Source organism: Cladosporium halotolerans, assembly GCF_011745625.1.
Source record: "Cladosporium halotolerans strain TM138-S3 chromosome Unknown Sca32, whole genome shotgun sequence".
NCBI lineage: Eukaryota > Fungi > Ascomycota > Dothideomycetes > Cladosporiales > Cladosporiaceae > Cladosporium > Cladosporium halotolerans.
This window is the reverse complement of record NW_027191483.1, coordinates 111,882-131,936: the sequence shown is the minus strand read 5'-3', so window position 1 is coordinate 131,936 and position 20,055 is coordinate 111,882. Positions and strand designations below refer to the sequence as shown.

The 20,055-nt window shown below is 55.2% G+C and overlaps 6 protein-coding genes across 6 annotated transcripts; 3 read left to right on the top strand and 3 right to left on the bottom strand.

The window, feature by feature from the left end:
* Positions 1-189: 189 nt before the first annotated feature.
* Positions 190-1,356, top strand: WHR41_07486 (uncharacterized protein; the record flags this gene model as incomplete). Its single annotated transcript, XM_069376090.1, has 1 exon — positions 190-1,356. The coding sequence occupies one exon, from the start codon at positions 190-192 to the stop codon at positions 1,354-1,356; it is 1,167 nt and encodes a 388-aa protein (XP_069226862.1).
* Positions 1,357-1,508: 152 nt separating this feature from the next.
* WHR41_07485 (uncharacterized protein) lies at positions 1,509-3,205 on the bottom strand (the record flags this gene model as incomplete). Its single annotated transcript, XM_069376089.1, has 2 exons — positions 1,509-2,424; positions 2,475-3,205. 2 exons carry the CDS (start codon positions 3,203-3,205, stop codon positions 1,509-1,511), a joined length of 1,647 nt encoding a protein of 548 aa, XP_069226834.1.
* Positions 3,206-4,596: 1,391 nt separating this feature from the next.
* WHR41_07484 (uncharacterized protein) lies at positions 4,597-9,291 on the bottom strand (the record flags this gene model as incomplete). Its single annotated transcript, XM_069376088.1, has 1 exon — positions 4,597-9,291. One exon carries the CDS (start codon positions 9,289-9,291, stop codon positions 4,597-4,599), a length of 4,695 nt encoding a protein of 1,564 aa, XP_069226835.1.
* Positions 9,292-9,575: 284 nt separating this feature from the next.
* WHR41_07483 (uncharacterized protein) lies at positions 9,576-11,766 on the top strand. Its single transcript, XM_069376087.1, has 2 exons — positions 9,576-9,707; positions 9,768-11,766. Exons 1-2 carry the CDS (start codon positions 9,665-9,667, stop codon positions 11,540-11,542), a joined length of 1,818 nt encoding a protein of 605 aa, XP_069226863.1. The 5' UTR covers positions 9,576-9,664; the 3' UTR covers positions 11,543-11,766.
* Positions 11,767-12,941: 1,175 nt separating this feature from the next.
* On the top strand, positions 12,942-18,297 carry WHR41_07482 (uncharacterized protein; the record flags this gene model as incomplete). Its single annotated transcript, XM_069376086.1, has 3 exons — positions 12,942-13,479; positions 13,553-17,793; positions 17,856-18,297. The coding sequence occupies exons 1-3, from the start codon at positions 13,345-13,347 to the stop codon at positions 18,295-18,297; spliced, it is 4,818 nt and encodes a 1,605-aa protein (XP_069226864.1). The 5' UTR covers positions 12,942-13,344.
* A 995-nt stretch (positions 18,298-19,292) lies between these two features.
* WHR41_07481 (uncharacterized protein) lies at positions 19,293-19,721 on the bottom strand (the record flags this gene model as incomplete). The annotated part of the gene is made up of 1 exon (XM_069376085.1): positions 19,293-19,721. The coding sequence occupies one exon, from the start codon at positions 19,719-19,721 to the stop codon at positions 19,293-19,295; it is 429 nt and encodes a 142-aa protein (XP_069226865.1).
* Positions 19,722-20,055: the final 334 nt, after the last annotated feature.

The following is a 20,055-nucleotide window of genomic DNA, read 5'->3' as shown; positions in this document are numbered from 1 at the left end:
CGTTTCAAGTAGACTTCAATCAAATGCGGGCGCCGATCCCATGACGTCTCCAATCAAATCCATCCTTGCCGCTCCCCGCGTCCGGCTGGAATTGATTACCATGCGACAACCCGAACGCCGACCAACGGTTCTCGTCTGGCCTCGTTTAGCAACCACGACATGTAGCATTGACCTCGCTCATTAGCCGCAATGGCGGCACAATCACCACAGTCACCTCCTTCACCATCCTCCCACCCTTCTGGAAACCGTCTGTCGCTACCGCCTAACACCGATCCTCCGTCCGAGACCAACCCGCCTACACCCAAAGTATGGATCGTCTTCGGCGCAACCGGCCACATCGGTCGCTCGCTGGTCAAGAAAGCCCTCAGCCACGGTGACAGCGTGACAGCTGTCGGGCGCACGCATGAGAACTCCCTGCCGCAAATGCAAGGCTGGCACGAGCGGTGCCTGGGTCTGCTATGCGACGTGCGCGTACGCGACACTGTCGCGGCCGTCGTCAAGAGCAGCATTGAGCGTTGGGGTCGCATTGATATCGTAGTGAACGCAACTGGCTACGGCGTCATTGGTGCATGCGAGGACCAGGATGACAGCGACCTGCGCTCGCAGTTCGAGACCAACTTCATGGGCACGCTCAATATCATTCAGCTGAGTCTGCCCCAGTTTCGCGCGCAAGCGGCGGATCGTAAAGAGGGAGAGAATGCTGGCCGATATTTGATCTTCTCGTCGACGTCGGGTGCCTTGGGTGTGCCTGGATTAGGCCCGTATTGCGCAACGAAGTACGCGACCGAAGGACTCATAGAGAGCATGCTCTACGAGGTTGATGCGTTTGGCATCAAAGCCACGCTAGTCCAACCGGGACATATGAGGCTTGATGAATCAACAGGACTGGATGACAAAGCTCCAGACTCGTTGGATGAGAAGGACGTCAAGCTAAAAACGTACGGTCATTTCTTCGTCAAGCCACCCAGCAAGCCTTACAACACACCAACCGCCCCGGCCGGACATGCTAGAAGGATAGTGCAGTGGCTCTCAGGTCGACAGCCTGTTAGTGCTGTAAAAGGCGCAGAACTGGTTTGGCAATTAGGACACTGTCGATTCCCTCCTTTGCGGCTACTGTTAGGAAGCTTCGCGGTAGAATCTGTGAGGGATCGTTTAAGAAGCGTGATCGAGGAGATCGAGGACTGGAAGCATCTATCGTTCCCCACAGGAGAAGAGACCGCGAAAGATAAGAAAGGCGCAAAGGGCGACAAGAACGAGTCAGATGACCGAGACGGAGAGGAAGGTGACGAAGCTATGGACGAGGATGCAAATGCTGACACACTGATGCGAGAAGACGGAGACGAGGATGAAGCATGAGTACGATCAGCAATTATAGAAGACGGAAATAAAACAATATTATCAGCAAATACGGCAGCAATGTCTCCCTCACTTGTGAGCTAGCAAGAGCTTCTCAACGCAGAAAACGCCCTGGTAGCAGCGGGAGTGGCGTCAACAATGTTTCTTCGAGCTTACGCTGGCATCTGCCTGCGCAAGAAAGCGGTCTTCTCAGTAGTGACAAGGCTTTCCGGGAAGATCGATTTGGCAATACGCCGGCCGTATTCATCCGGCTCTGCGAGGCCTGTTCTGGTAAGGCCAGATGGTTGGAATGACTCTGGTGGCTCATAGTCTTGGATCGACAGGTAAGATGCTGTATCATCGACCCGACGAGGTGTCTCAGTGTTGCTGAAGGGAAAAGCGCTATGAGAATTACCAGACGCTGCGGGATCGACACCCGCAACCGAGCAAGTCATAGTCGCAGTCGGTATATGGTCAGTCTGCCCGATCGGAGGCAGTCGCAAGTGAGAATTCTGGCTCCCCAAGTATGCCAGATTGTCGAACGATCTGAATTGACTCGGGAACGTCGGCATCTGAGACTGGAAGTGATGCGAGCGGACCTCGTCGTGTAATTGAGCAGCGTAGCCAGACTTCACAGATGACACAACATCTGGCAATGGCGTCTTCACATTCTCGATGAGATTTTGGCTGTTGGTACGAGGCCGCCAGTCAGCGATGGCACGAGCATATTCAGCTTCCATTGCTGCGGCGTATCCTGGATGAGCTATCCATGAATGCCGTAGAGCTTGCTCGACTGTCATACGCTGAGATTCGTCGAATTGGACGCAGCCTTTGACGAAAGATTTGCATTTACGGCTGACATGCTGCCACTCGGGCGAGTTGTCCAAGAAATCTAGCTCGAATGGCTCTGGCAAGAAGTTGGCGCGCTCATCTGTGGAGTTTTGAGGTTGGTTACTTCTATCGCGAGGGAAGAGGAAGGAGTTTGTGATCAAAGTGCCAGCTAGGCATCCGATCGACCAGACATCAACTGCCTCGTTGTATCCATTTTGGTGGGTGGTGTTAGATTCATGTGTTCTCAGATAGACCTCGCTAAAATCTTTTTATCAGCGGCGCTCTCAATATGACTGGAATTTGCTTACGGTGCTGCATATCCTCGAGTTCCAACTACAGAGTGCATGCGGGAGACTGTTTGGGTGTTCTTGCTGGCAGCATCATCTTCATTGATCCTTCTCGATTGACCGAAATCGGTAAGCACAATCCTTGCGCCTTTTCGCCATGAGGTCAGCATGATATTCTCGGGCTTTATGTCACGGTGGACAATGCTAAGCCGGTGAAGGTAGTCTACAGCCTTGAGAACCTGGTAGATCATGACCGCTGTTTCAGGTTCGTCAAGCCCGCCTTTCCTCTCGAGATACGACAAAAGATCACCGCCGCTGAGTAGTTCCTGGAAGATGTAGACGCGGCTGTCGGCGTATATTGCCTTTTCGAGTCTGATGATGTTTGGATGATCGATGCCTTTGAGGATCTCGAATTCCCTACGAAGATCTTGACACTTCTTGCGATGATACGCCACGTAAGCAGCCGCTTCTTGCTCGAGTGTCTCTTGATCCGGGAGAGCATCCCACTCATTTGAGCTAGGCAATGGCGGCTTTCTAGGTATCCTCACCATTTTGCAAGCGACCTGGCGGCCAGATTTCACATTCAACGCCAGGACCACCTTTGCAAACCCACCTGCTCCGAGCATTCGAGGAGTCATCGTGTACTGTCTCTCGAAAAGCTTTGCTTCGGCAACTACCGTGTCACTTAGCACAATTTGCTCGTCTGTGTTTTCTGTGAGCGCGTCGAATTCGATGATGACTTTGCCAGACATGTGAAGTGTATCGCCGTGGTTGAGCAGGATCGATGGTCCTTCGCGAGTCAGAAGGCGTGTTGAACTGCCCCCTTCAGAATCTGCGTTTGAGAAATGCGCGCCATGGCGCGAAAGCACACGAACATATACCATTGGAGGGACCGTGACCAGATTGTCATCTCCATATGTGACGCAGTGAAACTTCAAGTGGTGTTTCGAAATTGTACCGTCGTCAATCCCCAAGGCGTTCTTCACTTGGTCCCTTCCAAGATTGAATTCCGAATTTGCCGGTATGGGCAACGCAATACGATGATGAGCATCTTCGACGTGATGAAGTAATAGTCGGGCTACAGCGCGATCTCGTGCACCGTCATCCGCCATGACCGACGGAGCTTCCTCCTAGAAGCTGTCGAATGATCGAGATTCGGTTGCGACAAGCTGCGTTACTTCGGGGCGTGTGAAAGCCAATCCGAGAGAAGTGACCAGTGACCGTCGGCGACCGACCAAGTGACGTTCGAAGCTGCCTCTCACGTGCAATCCCCGCCAAGCCGCTAACGCCCCGCCCGCACACCGCGAGCACAAACGTAAGTTCGAGCTCTGGCAGACGACCGTCCTTCTCTCTCTCACCCCATCTCATCCAAAGCAAATGTACGTATACGCTCAACCCAATGGCGGATGCCGCAGGTTGACCGTCCACGATGACTAACAAGATTTTGCAGAGCCCAAGATGAGAGCGAAGTGGAGGAAAAAGCGCACTCGCCGTCTGAAGCGCAAGAGAAGAAAGACTAGAGCGAGATCGTAAGTCATATCTGACGCTCCATTGGATCTCCAATGCATCGGATGCTAACAGCCTCCCAGCAAATAAGCGACTCGCCCCCTCTCTGCCTGCGATGACTCCGGCACCCACCACATAACAACCTCGATCACGCGACCACAAGCTGCGCCGCGCTGACGACCTCGCGCTACGACTCACGGCTTGCCTATTACGACTGTTTGACTGGCATTGATTGACGGTTGGGAGGGAGTTCAGGAGGAATTGCTTCAATGCAACCCAGAGTTGAAGTCAAGAACGTTTATGCCCTGCACGACCGAAGCAACGTCTAACACCGGCCTGATCCGCAAATCGTGGAAGCTGCCTTTGATTTGCATTTGGCGTGTGAAAAGTCAGTTAGCTTGGTATCAATGATTCTTTGCTGCTGAAACCTGTGTGCAATGTCGGTCTGTCTCTCTTCAATTGCTCTCGTCAAGCTCCATGAGGTTCAAGCCCGTGCCATGTCATATTTCCATTTGTGTGCACGCTTGGCCTGTGCGCTCTTGTCTTGAACGCATCAACAGAATGAGAAACATAATCGGAGCACCACAGACCGGAGCAATAATTGGCATAACACATTTCTCAATACGTCGTTCAAGTCTTACAAGCTTACGTCGTAATAGACACAATGCCCTGTCCTGAAGTTGAACAGACATGCCTCCCTAGCACCATCTCCCTCAGCCCACTTCTTCCGCCATCCCGCCAGAATCTCCTGCACTTGCATCAAATACTGTCGTTCGTTCAACTGCGCGCTCTGCACCATCCTGCGCCAGCTCTCATGATCGCTCAGCTTCGTCTCCCGCAAAAGCTCCAAAACATCATCTCGGGTCTCAATCGCGAGAATGGGCGCTTCTTTCCACTCGTCGAGCTTCTCCGCCCATTGTCGTTCTGCGGCGCTGACGATATGATACTTGTTTGACTTCTTACTGCGGTGCTGGGACATGAGCACTTGGACGTTACCCTTGTGCTCCACTTCCTGGTGGCTGCTTGGCTGGCGCATGAGAGTAGGGTGTCGGGGTCTAGCACCTTCCCGTTCGCGGAGCTCTTGGAGAACGTGGCTGATGAGCGAGGTGGTTGGTATATCGGTCTCGTTTGCATCGTCGCCTGTGCCACGCACTCTAACGGTGGTGGAGGCTTCATGGCGCAGCGTGACCACGAAGCGGTACTGATCCTCGTTCTCAAGCGAGCGATCGTCGACCGCCAGTTCGGCACTGATATGATTTGCCCACAGTGAGGACAAGATCTTGAGGCCAGCGGCACGCACGCCATCGGTGCCGCCTGCAACCAGGAGGACATTGCACCGCTTTTCTGGGCCTTGCTGCTGGCTGGTATCTCTACGCGACGAGACCTTGGAGCTGCCTTTTGAGCTTTTGAGGATGTTCGCAACCAGGCGGTCGAGGCCTATCGAAACACCAACAGCACCTTGTGGGGTGTGTGTGGCGCTCGGGGGTCTTTGCGCCTGGATCAGACTGTCGTAGCGACCTCCTGCAGCAATGACATCTCGGTTCGACTTGCGTTCGTGTACGCACTGCACGAGCATTCCATTGTCGTAGAACTTGGCATTGAAGCTTCCAAGGGGTGCGACAAACATCTTCTGATAGATGCCAAATTGGTTGAGATGCTGCAGCACCTCTCTCAAGTACCTGATGCCATTATCCAGCTTTCCCAGTAGGCGCGATCCTGCGGTATCCAAGAGCAAACGAATCTTGTTGAATGCCTTCTCAGGAGTGTCCCGAAAATCGAATTGCTGCAAATCGTCAATGGCTGTGATGGAAAGACCTATGGCGGCGGACCGCAATTCAGCACGTATCTTTGCCCACGTGAACGAATGATATCCGAGCTTGCTGATGACTTCCTTCACAGCGGCTTGTTGAGCTGTGGGCACTCTGCATGATTCCAAAATGGCATCCAGAATGCTTGCGTGATTGAGATGGAAACAGATCGTGCCAGAAGACATCAGCCCAGGTAGATCATGCGCCACTTCATCGAGAACTTTGACGATTTCGGCGTCGTCTAGTGACTGGTCATCGCTGCCAGCAATGTTGACAATATCAAAGTCTACCTCCTCGTTCGCTCTTGGAGGTCCGCCTGAAAACGTATCTCGATAGACCCGGTCGAAGGTAAAGACATGGCGCAGCGAAGACTCTTTGCGGGCAAGTTGCCTAGCGTGTGGTAGTGTCAAATCATACGGTAGTTGCACAAGGTTTCCAGATGCATCCAGGAGCTGTACGACGTTCGGGTAGTTGTAAAAGCCTGAGCGAGGGAACACATTTTCCCTCCGAATCTCCTCTGCACCGTGTCGCCTAAAGACAGACTCAAGAACGCCTTTCGCGACGGTTCGCATGTGGACTCTCGCCATGCTTTCGATGGTAGATTGATCCTTGGCGTCCCATGCGAGCGCTTTCACCCTGCTGCTGCTTGCTTGGTCGTGCGAGAACAGTGCCGACATCATCTTCTGATGATAAGGCGACCGTGGATCCGACAAGCCGCTCAGAGCTTGCCTGATCGTCTCGTCCTCGATCTTGAGCGGCAGAATGTTGCTTCGAAGAAGCTCGGTGCTACTTGGCCTTTCGCTGGGCTTATGAGAAATTAAGCATTCTATGAGCTTGCCTTGGGCTGCTTTAGAGCCACTGCTCAAGTATGCAGGTGGTAGCTCATGGTCCTTCTCCCTGATTCCCTGCAGAGATCGAATGCGTTCCATGGCGGTGCCGAAAGGTTCACACATCTCGAAGAACATGATGCCGAGGGAGTACATGTCCACTTTGTCATTGTACGTCGTTCCCGACGCTGATCGCAACTCAGGAGCCACGTATAGAGCGGTACCGACGCTTCTCGTCATGTCACCTCCCGTTGCGCCGCTCATGACTATTGTCTTGTCTGTGATCTGATACTGGCTGGTGGTTGCCAATCCAAAATCACCAATTTTCGGGTTCCCAGCCACGTCGATGAAGATATTATCAGGCTTGAGGTCGCGGTGGATGATACCGTGACTGTGCACATGGGCCAACCCTTCCGTAATCTGACGGACAAATCGCCAGGAATCATCTTCGGTAAGCGAAGCTTTGCGGATTAGATCTCGCAGCGTCTGACGCTCGCAGTACTCCATCTGAATATACAAGGTCGATTGTGCCTTGCGAGGATCTGAACGCGACTTCCTCAGCCCCAGGCGGCTGTCTGCGGTCGACACGTCCGTGCCGATTTGCGAGCTTCCATTCAGATGAGCTCCTTCGCGGTCGGATTCGCTGTTCGTAGCACTGTTTTCGGAATCGCTATCCCCGCCAAACTCGATGTGAGGATAGCCGCTTGAGCTGACAAAGTCCAGGCCACTGGTGCTTTGATAGCCAAACTCGAATCGGGGCCCGTCCGAGTCTTCGGAGTCTTCGGAGTCTACAGTTGGCTCCTCGGTAACTGTCTCCTCCGTCGTGGACATAGCCTCCTCTGAAAACACGTGTAGCGTCTCCTCGACCCAGGTCGAATAGTATCTGACGACATATGGGTGGTTCAGCCTGTTCAGAAGCATGACTTCGGACAAAATCTTATCAAGCTGTGGTGCCTGGCTGATCTTCTTGACTGCATATACACCGCCATCAAGTTTGTTGCGAGATTTGACGACCTCACCAAACCCACCTCTGCCCAAGCGACCAATTTCTGTGAAATCATTGGTATATCGTGATACAGGCTCCATCATGTTCGACGAACCATGACGGGAACGACGCTTCAGAGGGCTTTTCAGGCCTGAATAAGAAGACCGATCTCCCCTTCTGTCGACAGCCAATGTCGTCTCTGTTGCAGCCGCTTCGGTTCGCAGGAACTCGACCGGCAAGAGATCGAAAGCACTTGGCCGTTTTTTGGCATCACAGTTGAGCATCTTGCGGACGAACTCTTCGAAGGGTTCCGTAAGCGAAAGCCTCTCAAGCAATGTTTGAGGGGAGCCTTGATGAATGACTTCTGGGCCAAGGAACATTTGCAACACCAGAACACCCAGCATCCATATGTCAGTCTTTCGAGCAACATTGTCGGATACTGTAGCAGAGCCCTCGGGAGGCTGCCACTTGGTGGGTAAGTCGTATTCCTCAGATTTGATGACACTTGTGTATCCGACGTTGGCCAATTTAGGTATTGGCGCGTTGCCACCAGCTAGGCAGACAGTCTTGACGCTTAGGCTTCCATGAGAAATACCTTTGCGGTGGCATTCATCCAATGCTTCGAGGATCTGAATTGTGAATTGACGAGCCTTGCCCAGCTGCAGTGGTCCGCAAAGCATCAAGAGATCTTCCAAGGTTCCTCTAGACGCATATTCGGTGCAAAGAGTGAAGTCAGATTGAAGATCGATCTTATCAATGCGGTACGCGTATACGCTCAAGATATTTTGGTGCCTGAGTCCGCATACGCTGTCCAGTGTTTTCTCGATATTGAGCAGATCCGCACGAGATTTTTCAGGGGTGCCATATCGTTTAATGGTGACCAAAGGCGGAAGAATTCCAGGACGAAGTGTCGGCTTAGCTAAAAGGAAGCCGCGGCCATGGCTGACAATGCTGACTTTCGAGAACTCCAGATGTTCTGAGCCGATGGATATTTTGGCAGGCTGGTCGAAGGTCACAACCTCGTCATTCCCGTGAATGGCCATCACATCACCCCCTTCTCCATTGCCTGAACGGGTGGGTCGGCGTTTCTGGCGTCGAGTGACTTCTTCGTCCACCATCTGCTTCAGCACGCGATCTTCCTCTTCTTGAGCTTCCAGGTTACGACGGGCTTCGGCAACTTCCGCCTCTTTGGCCAGCGCAATCGCCACTTCTTCCGCACTGGCACGCTCCTCTTCCAGACTAGGCAAGGTTCCAGTTTGCTTGGCCTGCACAGCATCCTCCAAAGCATCCTGAATCTCGGAGGCAACCGCATGTATCATCACTTCGCCAAGCATCTGCCTCGGCCTATTGCGGAGAACGTTACTGATGCGTTTCTGGGTACGCTCGTGAAAAGACTGCAAAGCCGAAATATCCAAAACGGGTGCTGATTTCGGATACGTCGCAGTCAGCTGGACGGACAGTACAACGAAGCTCTCAGAATCGCTGAAAGCTCTCAATTTCAGCTTGAAGCGAAGGTCTGAAGTCTTGCTCCACGCGCTCTTCGTCTCTACTTCTTCGAAGTCTTCCATGTAAATGGCTTTGAGGACCTCAACCTCCTCGGCCTGGACTTCGGCATAGTTGATGGGAGGGCCCGCCTGGTCGACAGGCTGGGCGTGTTTCTGAACATGTGGTGTGGAAGGTGTTTTCTTATTCCGTGGTGATTTGGGAGCCATATCTGCTTCGATAAGGGCTGGACAGCCGCCTCATGTGGGACGACGCAGGAAGACATGCAGCCGAAGCCGCAGTCTCTCACACGCGGAACATGTTTCCTGGGTGCTTTGCTGTCAGGTGGTGATTTGCTGTAAATGGCGGTGGGCGGGAGTCAGGTCGTTAGGCATGATGGCATGTGAAGAAGGGTCCAGAGTCCAAGTGCGGCAGCCGCGCTAGCGCCCTAGCGCTGGTGGCTGGCTTCGTTGCGGAGTAAATAGACATCAAAACAACGGGTCTCAGCGGCTGCAGCTGTTTGCGCCGACGGGCCTTGCATGCTCGACAATCGCTTAAGCGTGGAGTATCGCTATTGATTGCTCTGCAGCGAACGGATACAACATGCTGCACTGGCTCGCAGGCGCAAAGCCGCCGGATGGCCCAGGTGAATGCGCATACCCAGGCGCGGATTGTCGCATCTCATTGCTGACCGGACGCGAAACAGACCATGATACAAGCGCAGTGATGGAGGCGCCCGAGACGCCAGCTCCGGTCTTTGCCGTGCGCGCCTTCAAGCATGCGATCTTCGGTACTCCGCAACAGTCTCCCTCGAATGCGCGCCGACATTCGACAACCGAGCGGGAACGACATCGACCTTCTGCTACGGCGCGATCAAGTAGACCACAGATGACCCGTCCTAAAAGCGCTGGAGACGCAGCCGCACTCGGCAAGCCGAACGATCTACCCGATCCCATACCTTCTCCTACCAAGGGAATCCTCATGACACCGGGTACCGCTGCTGCAAGACGGAAGACTGTCACATTCGGGGATCATGTCGTGGACAACGAGAAAGACAAGGTCAAAGAAGGGAGCAAGACGGGCTTGCCCAATGATTTCCCTGGCAAATTCCCCAGCCCATGGGTTCAGCCCAGCGATAAGACGGATCGAGACGATAGCACACCCGGAGAAAGGAAAAGAGGGCGCAGTAAGCTCACCGAAGACCTACACAAAGCGCGGGAGGAGTCTGCGAAGCGGAAGATCGCCGAAGCCAACGACCATATGAGAAGTGAAGAGAAGGATTTCGAGGAGCCAGATTCCGAGTCTGGCAAATACTGGAAGCGAGAATATGATGTTTATCGCGCCAACACTACGCGCGAAGTTAAGAAACTAGTGACGAAACAGAAGGCAGCCAAAGCCTTTGCGCGAGAAAAGGACATGGAATGCACAGAGCTTTCAGACGAGCTGCGGCAAGAGAAGAAGAAGGTGGAAAGGCTTGAGAAGCGCACGACTGAGCTGGAAGCGCAATTGAAAGCACTGCAGGTTCAGCTCGGGCACGCGCCCTCAGTGTCACCCACAAGAACTTCTCGAGCTGCTACTCGACGGAGCACACAGGACGAGACGGACGCGCCGTCGCCCACTAGACCTGGACACCTGCGCTCTCGTTCAACAGATCAAGTCGACCCTATGCCAAATGGCGACCTCTCAGTGAAGCTAGAGGATCCTGATGTCTATGCGGCTCGTGCCACCAAGCCTGCTGTTGAGCTACAAGCTGAGGCTACGACCGCACGAACCCGCGTTCGTCACCAACCCGGTAGCCTTCCCACAGATTTATGGAGTCGCAGTCTGGCTTGCTCCGGACCTCCGACTCCGTCGAAGCCAGATCTACATGCGGACAACGTCAGGAATGGGAGAGCTGTCACGAGCGGAACAAATCTGACCCCGCTTAAGTCTCTCAGCATAAATTCGCAGCAGATGGACAGGCGTGCTAGACAAGAGCGTGCAAGTGCCATCACACGCCAGACCGGAACCGAGCAGAACGCCTCACGGAACGACCAGCCCACTGCGCCCCCCACCGACGACACTAAGGATGTCAAGCGATGCGACTCTCTCGACCTGAATTCCGCGGATCCGCCCGCCAAAGCCACAGTCAAAGAGACTTCCTCCGCCGAGAGACTGGCAGCTCGCAGCTCGCCTCTGCTCCCGTCTAGTCCTTTTGAGGTTGATGCGAAACCTTACACTTCATCAACGGCTCCGACGAGCAAACCCCTGCCAGCCCGTCCTGCGTCAACGACTAGGGCGACGTCTAAGGAGAATGTTAGCCCGTCTCGCGCAGCGCATGGGCTGTCTAACGGAGTGAAAGAGGGCATCGAATCACTCCATGCGCCGCGTGGATCAGCGGCCAGTGCAGCTACGAAAGACAAGGAAGGCCGAATCGTCAGCGCGGAGCGAATCGCAGCCGCAAAAGCGAGGATGGCCGCGAGAGGGAGGAATGTGCCTTGATGAGCATTGGAGAATAGATGCGGCCAGGGGGGGCTTCACGGTCTTCTCAGTATAGACAGGTTCGCGGACAGCTGGATTGTGCAGGCTCTGGTTTGATTAGCGAGGTGTTTTGGGAGGAGGAACAGTCTTTACCGGGGAGCCTGAGTCTCTCGGGCTATTGTTATTTTGATATACCCAGCTTTCCTTTATAAGATGAATATATTGCAGATCCTTTCTGGCCTTCATGATCTATGCATAGGAGTCGTCTATGCCCTGTCCAGACGGTTTCTGTGGTTACAACCTTACTCAAAGCCATGAAGACTCCATTGCTATGTGGCTGACAGTCACGCGATATCGCCAGTATTATTGAGCCCATGGTCAGTACCCGCGTCGACTAGGTAGTATGGACCAGGATTCTGATCACAGCTATAAGAACGTTCCAGATAGACGAGCTTGGCAATTTGGAAGTGCGATCTGCGTCAGTCGCCATGTGCGCAATAGAAAGCGTCCGGCGCTCGCACCATCGCCTGATGTTGTCTTACAACGTTCGATGCCAATGATGAGCAGCTTTGAGAAACGCATTTACGACGCATGGTCTAGGACCTTGGTGAGGCGAGCTTGGGTGACGTTCGTTGCGAATGCTTTTACGTCCCGTCAGTCTCTTCTACCAGGCTGGAGGGAAGCTCCGGCAATCAGGACTAGCACGCAAGTAGTGCATTGAGGGCACGGCGGTAGTAGCAGTCTTCACGAGATTGTTAACGTCCGCCCGTTGTAGGCGAGGAGGCCCGAGCTTCGACGGGATGTGAATGGTGAAGGGTTCGTTGCTCGCGCCTTGCGCGGCGTGTCGGGGTCGTGGTACATGTATACAGCAGTACAAACGTACTTGACGGTACTCTCGCCAGTGATGAAGTGTGCCAGCGAGGAGGGAGGTTTGCGTAAGATGCCCTGTCCAATGATGTGCTCAATGGCCAGAGCATTCGCGCGGTCACATGATCCAGGGCTGCCCTAGGGTCACCAGCGCGGGGTGACGAGTGGTGAAGAAGAGGCGACGGGCGGCGGGCGCCCCTTTATCGCACAGCAGGGAGTTCGCAGGGCCGGGCATCCTCGCGCTGCATGCGCAGAGCCTCTGCCGGGCGGCGGACGGGATGGCGTGGATGGGTGGTTTGAGGCTCGCCAGCGCCGCACCTGAAACACCCGCCCAACGCCAGCGCGTCTGCAGGCTAAGGGAGCCCTAGCCGCGGCTGGGCCCGCCGCCCGGAGCGCGCGCGGGCTGCCGTCAAGGGGTTCGAGGACAGGGTGACAGGGTGAGCCAGCGGCGGCGCGGAGAGACAGGCAGGGCAGGGCGAGCGAGGTTGGAAGTGCGCCCGGCCGTTAATCGATGTCGGAGCTCAGATAATTAATGCCTCCTCCCGACACCGCCATTGCTATACCCGCCTCTGCGCCTGCACCACCCTACTCCCCCCTCCGCCCACCGTCGTCAACGCCGCCCTTCCCTGCCGGCGCCGACTCGTTTGCCCGCTTCGCTGGCTGCGCGCGCCAACGTGACCGACGACCTGCTTTGCCGCACCGCATAGCGCTGGCGTTACCCTGGGACCTTTCTGCTTCCACTTCCACCCTTTAATTGTCTTTTGCCCGGACCCTGCGCCGTCGTGTCATCCTAATAACGCGCTGCGAGCGTGTCAAGAGAAGAGCGGAGCGCGAACAACCTGTATTATCGTTTCCATTCCAGAACCCGTGGATTCTGAGGGGCTAGACACCGCACCCGCTCGACTGAGCCGCATCTCTCCTCATCTTCGAGGCGCGCGAGTGCTTTCGAGACAACCATGTCTCACGCCTACGAAGTCGGCACCAAGGCCTGGCAGCCGGACGCAACTGAGGGTTGGGTTGCCTCCGAGGTGGAACAGAAGATTGTCGAGGGGGAGAACGTGAAGCTGGTGTTTGCTCTGGAGAATGGCGAGGTATGCTGCCGACCACATACTGGTGTCAGCCCTGGAGACATGGGACAGCACACTGACAATACTACTCGCGCAGAGCAAAACGATCGAGACGACACTTGCCGCGCTCAACGACAGCAATGCTTCCCTTCCTCCGCTTATGAACCCTTCAATTTTGGAGGCCAGCGATGATCTGACGAACCTTTCTCACTTGAACGAGCCTGCCGTGTTGCAGGCCATCAAGCTCCGCTATGCCCAGAAAGAGATATACACGTACTCCGGTATTGTGCTGATCGCAACAAACCCTTTCGCCAGGGTAGACTCGCTGTACGTCCCTGGCATGGTCCAAATCTATGCCGGCAAGCACCGATCTTCACAAGCACCTCATTTGTTCGCAATTGCCGAAGAGGCCTTCGCGGACATGCTTCGCGATGGCCGCAACCAAACCATCGTGGTCTCTGGCGAGTCTGGTGCTGGTAAGACTGTCAGCGCCAAATACATCATGCGCTACTTTGCTACACGAGAACCCCCTGACCAACCCGGCGTGCGGAGTCGCGGTCGTACCGATACCATGAGCGAGACGGAAGAGCGAATCCTGGCTACCAACCCAATCATGGAAGCGTTCGGTAACGCAAAAACCACCCGCAATGACAACTCGTCCCGTTTCGGCAAATACATCGAAATTATGTTCAACAAAGAGACCGACATCATTGGCGCAAGAATAAGAGTTTACCTGCTCGAGCGGTCAAGATTGGTATTCCAGCCGCTTAAGGAGCGCAACTACCACATCTTCTACCAGCTGGTGGCTGGCGCAACAGACACCGAGAGGGAAGAGCTTGGACTGGTGCCGGTGGAACACTTCGATTACTTGAACCAGGGCGGCGCCCCCGTCATCGATGGCGTGGATGATGCGAAGGACTTCTCCGAGACCCGCGATTCTTTGACCAGACTGGGCGTTTCGTCTGAAATCCAAAGCACTCTTTGGCGAGTCCTGGCCGCGCTCTTGCACATTGGAAACATCAAGATCACCGCTTCTCGATCGGATTCGTCCCTTGCGGCGGATGAGCCGTCGCTCGTCAAGGCTTGCGAACTTCTCGGCATCGACGCGAGCGAGTTCGCGAAATGGACCGTCAAGAAGCAGCTCGTCACCCGTGGCGAGAAGATCATGTCCAACCTGAACCAGGCGCAGGCGATTGTCGTGAGAGACTCCGTGGCCAAGTACATCTACTCTTCTCTTTTCGACTGGCTGGTCGAGACCATGAACGGCTTCCTTGGACCTGCGGAGGTGGTTGCGCAGATGAAGAGCTTCATTGGCGTTCTGGATATCTATGGATTTGAGCACTTCGCCAAGAACAGCTTCGAGCAATTCTGTATCAACTACGCCAACGAAAAGCTCCAGCAGGAGTTCAACCAGCACGTCTTCAAGCTGGAGCAAGAGGAGTACCTTCGTGAGGAGATCGACTGGAAGTTCATCGACTTCTCGGACAACCAGCCCTGTATCGACCTGATCGAAGGCAAGCTTGGTGTCCTCGCGCTTTTGGACGAAGAATCGAGGCTGCCCATGGGTTCCGATGAGAGCTTCGTCAACAAGCTGCACCACAACTACTCTGGCGACAAGCACAAGTTCTACAAGAAGCCTAGGTTCGGCAAGAGCGCGTTCACAGTCTGCCACTATGCCGTCGACGTCACATACGAGAGCGAGGGCTTCATCGAGAAGAACAGAGATACCGTGCCGGACGAGCATTTGGAGAACCTTAAGAGCAGCTCAAACTCCTTCCTCAGCGAGGTCTTGGAGATGTCAGCAGCTGTTAGGGAACGTGAGACAGCCACCGCAAACCCCAAGGCTGCCAACGCAGTCACGAAGAGGAGCGCCGTGTCCGCGAAGAAGCCTACACTTGGTGGCATTTTCAAGGGCAGCTTGATCGAACTGATGCAGACAATTAACTCGACGGATGTGCACTATATCAGGTGTATCAAGCCGAACGAGAGCAAAGAGTCTTGGAAGTTCGAGGGACCCATGGTCTTGTCTCAGCTGCGTGCTTGTGGTGTGTTGGAGACCGTCAGAATCAGCTGTGCTGGTTACCCGACAAGATGGGTCTACGAGGAATTCGCACTCAGATACTACATGCTCATTCCCTCGACGCAATGGACTACCGAGATCCGAGAGATGGGCAACAACATTCTCCGCCAGGCACTCGGCGAGGCGAAGAACGACGGAAGCGACAAGTACCAGCTTGGTCTGACCAAGATTTTCTTCCGTGCTGGTATGCTTGCGTTCTTGGAAGGTCTGCGCACCAACCGTCTCAACGCTGCTGCGATCATGATCCAGAAGAACCTCCGCGCCAAATACTACCGACGTCGCTACCTGGAGGCGACCGACAGTTTTCGTGCATTTCAAGCCCTTGCCCGTGGCCACATGGCGAGACGGGACGCCGAAGAGCGTCGCAAGGTCAAAGGTGCCACCGACATTCAACGTGTGTGGAGGGGTTCGAAAGAGCGCAAGAAATACCTACAGTTCCGCAACGATCTCATCGTCTTTGAAGCAGCGGCGAAGGCCTTCCTTTGCCGCAAGATGATCCTCGACAAGCGCGTCGGCGACGCCGCCAGGGTCATCCAGCGCTCGTGGCGCAGCCGCTATCAGCTCCGTGGCTGGAGAGACTACCGCCGCAAGGTCACCATCGTGCAGAGTCTGTGGCGTGGTAAGCTTGCGAGAAAAGAGTACAAAACGGCTCGCGAGGAGGCGCGCGATCTCAAGCAGATTTCGTACAAGCTGGAGAACAAGGTCGTGGAGCTCACGCAGAACCTGGGCACCGTCAGGTCAGAGAACAAGACCCTCAAGACCCAGGTCGCGAACTACGAGTCTCAGCTCAAGTCCTGGAGAGAGCGCCACAATGCTCTGGAGAACCGCACCAAGGATCTTCAGACCGAGGCCAACCAGGCTGGTATCACAGCTGCCAAGCTCACAGCCATGGAGCAGGATATGCAAAAGCTGCGGACAAACTACGAAGAGAGCACCGCTGCTATGCGACGACTACAAGACGAGGAGAAGAACCTGCGGGAGTCGCTCCGAACTACCTCTCAGGAGCTCGAGACCACCAGGCAGAGCAAGACCGTCTCAGAGACCGAGAAGCTGTCGCTCAGGCAGCAGCTTGCGGATCTTCAAGACCAGCTCGAGCTTGCAAAGCGCGCTGCGCCTGTCAACGGCGAGGGCGCGAACGGTGTTGCCCAACAACTTCCTCAGGCAAGTGGTCTGATCAACCTGGTGTCGAGCAAGAAGCCCAAGCGAAGGTCCGCTGGTCCCGAACAAATTAACAGCGAGAGATTCAGTGGCGCCTTCAACCCGAGGCCTGTCTCAATGGCTTTCGGCGCGACATCTGGCCACACGCAGAACCTGTCTGGCTCAACTTTCAACCCTGCACAGGAGAGCGTTGAAATGGAGCTTGAGAACCTTCTCGCCGATGAGGATGGATTGAACGACGAAGTCACCATGGGCCTCATCCGCAACCTGAAGATTCCCTCGCCCGGCTCGACACCGCCGCCTACCGACAAGGAGGTGCTCTTCCCCGCATACCTCATCAACCTTGTCACTAGCGAGATGTGGAACAACGGCTTTGTGAAGGAGAGCGAGCGCTTCCTCGCCAACGTCATGCAGTCGATCCAGCAAGAGGTCATGCAGCACGATGGTGATGAGGCGGTCAACCCCGGCGCTTTCTGGCTCAGCAACGTGCACGAGATGCTTTCCTTCGTCTTCCTCGCAGAAGACTGGTATGAGGCACAGAAGACCGACAACTTTGAGTACGATCGCCTGCTCGAGATCGTTAAACACGATCTTGAGAGTCTCGAGTTCAACATTTACCACACCTGGATGAAGGTCCTGAAGAAGAAGCTCCACAAGATGATTGTCCCGGCCATCATCGAGAGCCAGAGCTTGCCTGGTTTCGTCACAAACGAGAACAACCGCTTCCTCGGCAAGCTGCTGCAGTCCTCCAACGCCCCGGCCTTCAGCATGGACAACCTCCTCTCCCTGCTCAACAACGTGTTCAAGGCGATGAAGGCATTCTACATCGAAGACACCATCATCACGCAGACCGTCACCGAGCTGCTCCGACTGGTTGGTGTCACCGCTTTCAACGACTTGCTCATGCGCCGCAACTTCCTTAGCTGGAAGAGAGGTCTGCAGATCAACTACAACATTACCAGGATCGAGGAGTGGTGCAAGAGCCACGACATGCCCGAAGGCACCCTGCAGCTTGAGCATCTGATGCAGGCTACGAAGCTGCTGCAGCTGAAGAAGGCTACCCTGAACGACATCGAGATCATTCAGGATATCTGCTGGATGTAAGTTCACAACCTTCCATCCCCCTTCTGCCCAGAACCATAACTAACAACGCCACTCCCAGGCTCACCCCCAACCAAATCCAAAAGCTCCTCAACCAATACCTCGTCGCCGACTACGAGCAGCCCATCAACGGCGAGATCATGAAGGCCGTCGCCTCCCGCGTCACCGACCCCAAGTCCGACGTCCTGCTGCTGCAGGCCGTCGACATGGAGGACTCGGGCCCCTACGAGATCGCCGAGCCCCGCGTCATCACCGCCCTCGAGACCTACACGCCGTCCTGGCTGCAGACGCCCCGCCTCAAGCGCCTCGCCGAGATCGTCTCCGCCCAGGCCGTCCTGCAGCAGCAGATCGACGCCAAGGGCGCCGGCGCCGGGCAGCTGGACGGGCACGAGGAGGATGGCGATCTTGGTGCGGGTTCGAGGGGTGTGAATGGGTATAGGCATAGTGGGGGGTACAACGGCAACGGGGAGGTGTTGAGTGAAGAAGACGAGGGCGACCTTTGAGGTGGCGTGTAATGTTACTGCTTTCTGTTAGCGAGTTGGCTTGGGAGATGAGGAGGGAAGTGAAGGGAGGGACGTTTTGCATCTTTTCTTCTTCGTGTCCCGCAGACAGCCTTTGGAACGGCGTTCTTTCTTCTTTCGATGAGGTTGGGGGTTTTTTGTTCTTCCCGCTTTAGAGTCGCAACTTCACTGGCATGGTGGTGTCCTCACCCTGAGGGTGGGAAAGAAAGGAAGTAGATTATTGCGAGAGGCACGATGAGATAGAAGGAGGAGAGTTTGAATGTGAAGAGTTGTGGAGCTTGACTTTGTCGATTCGGCTTGCTTTTCCATTTCTTGTGGTGAAATATGCCCTATAGATCGGCAGTGTCATCAACGAGTGGGAACATTGTGGACGCTCTTGTTTTCGACACAGCTCTCCCCTCGGATCAATGTGGTGCCTTCTGTGCTCATCAAACGCATTCATGGACCTCCAAATCATTGCTATGGGGTCTTCAAATGCATGAAAAGGCAGATTTGCAGCAAACAACCGCCTCTCACCACGGTATACTTGTCAGCTGCTTCGCATAGAAAAGTTCGGTCGACTGATGCCTCTCGCAAGAAGCGGTCGTCGTTGAAGATAGGCCTTCGAGCTAACCCCAACCCTAACCCTAGTAACCATACCGTGTCAAACATCCCTACCGTTCAAAATGCACACCCGAGTAAGCGGAATGATGCACTGATAGCCTTATTCGGTAATTTGATATAGAGCATTGTTGCTTTCACAGACACGCGGTCTGATAGTCCCTTACTGGATTTATGGAAGGTAGCTGAATACGATGCCTATTGAAGGGCACTACCTTGGTTGTGCCTGTTCACGATGCAAGAAACGATCAAAAGGATATTTGTATGCGTGTAAATCGAAACCAAGCCCAAGTAAGACAAATCTATACTCCCCCACAAAATACACATCAAACACATAACCTCACATCACCTCAAACCTGAGACACAACAGCACTCACTCACTCCACCACCACCTTCCCCTCCATAACCCGCACCGCGCTCCCGCTCAACTCCAAACTCTCCAACCCATCCAACCCCTCCGTCAGCCCAACCACAACCCCAATCTCGCTCCGCCTCCCCATCTCAACCCCCTGCACAACCTCGAACTCCACCCGCCTCACGCCCCCCTTCAGCGCCAGGAAGCCCGCCAGCGCGCACGCCGCGCTCCCCGTCGCCGCATCCTCAAACGCGCCCTCGATCATCCGCGTCCTGACCTGCACCTTCCTCCCCCCGCCCTCGACATCCTCAACGCCCAGAACAACATAGAACAGCGCCCCCACGAACCCCACGTCCCACTCCCTGTCCAGCCTCACGGCGGGCTTGAGCCCGTTGCACCCGACCGCGCCCAGCGCCTCGAGGCCCTCCAGCTCCACGCACGCGAAGTTCATCCCGCGCACGGGGCTCACGACGTCGATGGCGCGCACGCGGTGCGCGCGCAGCGCGGGCTGCAGGGCTTCGACGTCCGCGAGGGAGAAAGGGGTCTCGGTGTGCAGGTGCAGGGCGTGCGGGACGGAGGCGCGGGCGGCGGCGCCGGAGGTGGTGAGGGAGATGGGGACGGGGCCGGCGGGGAGGTGGAGAGTGCCGCTTGGGGCGGGGGAGAGGGTGCGGAGGGCGTAGCAGGCGGTGCCGATGGTGGGGTGGCCGGCGAAGGGGAGTTCGGCGGCTACGGTGAAAATGCGGGCGCGCCAGGAGGGGGTGGGGGAGGGGTCGGGGTTGGTGGGG

Bases quoted from the DNA above. Each gene is read 5' to 3' on its own strand.
- WHR41_07483 (XM_069376087.1), top strand. From the start codon at position 9,665: ATGCTGCACTGGCTCGCAGGCGCAAAGCCGCCGGATGGCCCAG. The intron at 9,708-9,767 runs GTGAATGCGCAT...GACGCGAAACAG, and splicing joins AAAGCCGCCGGATGGCCCAG to ACCATGATACAAGCGCAGTG.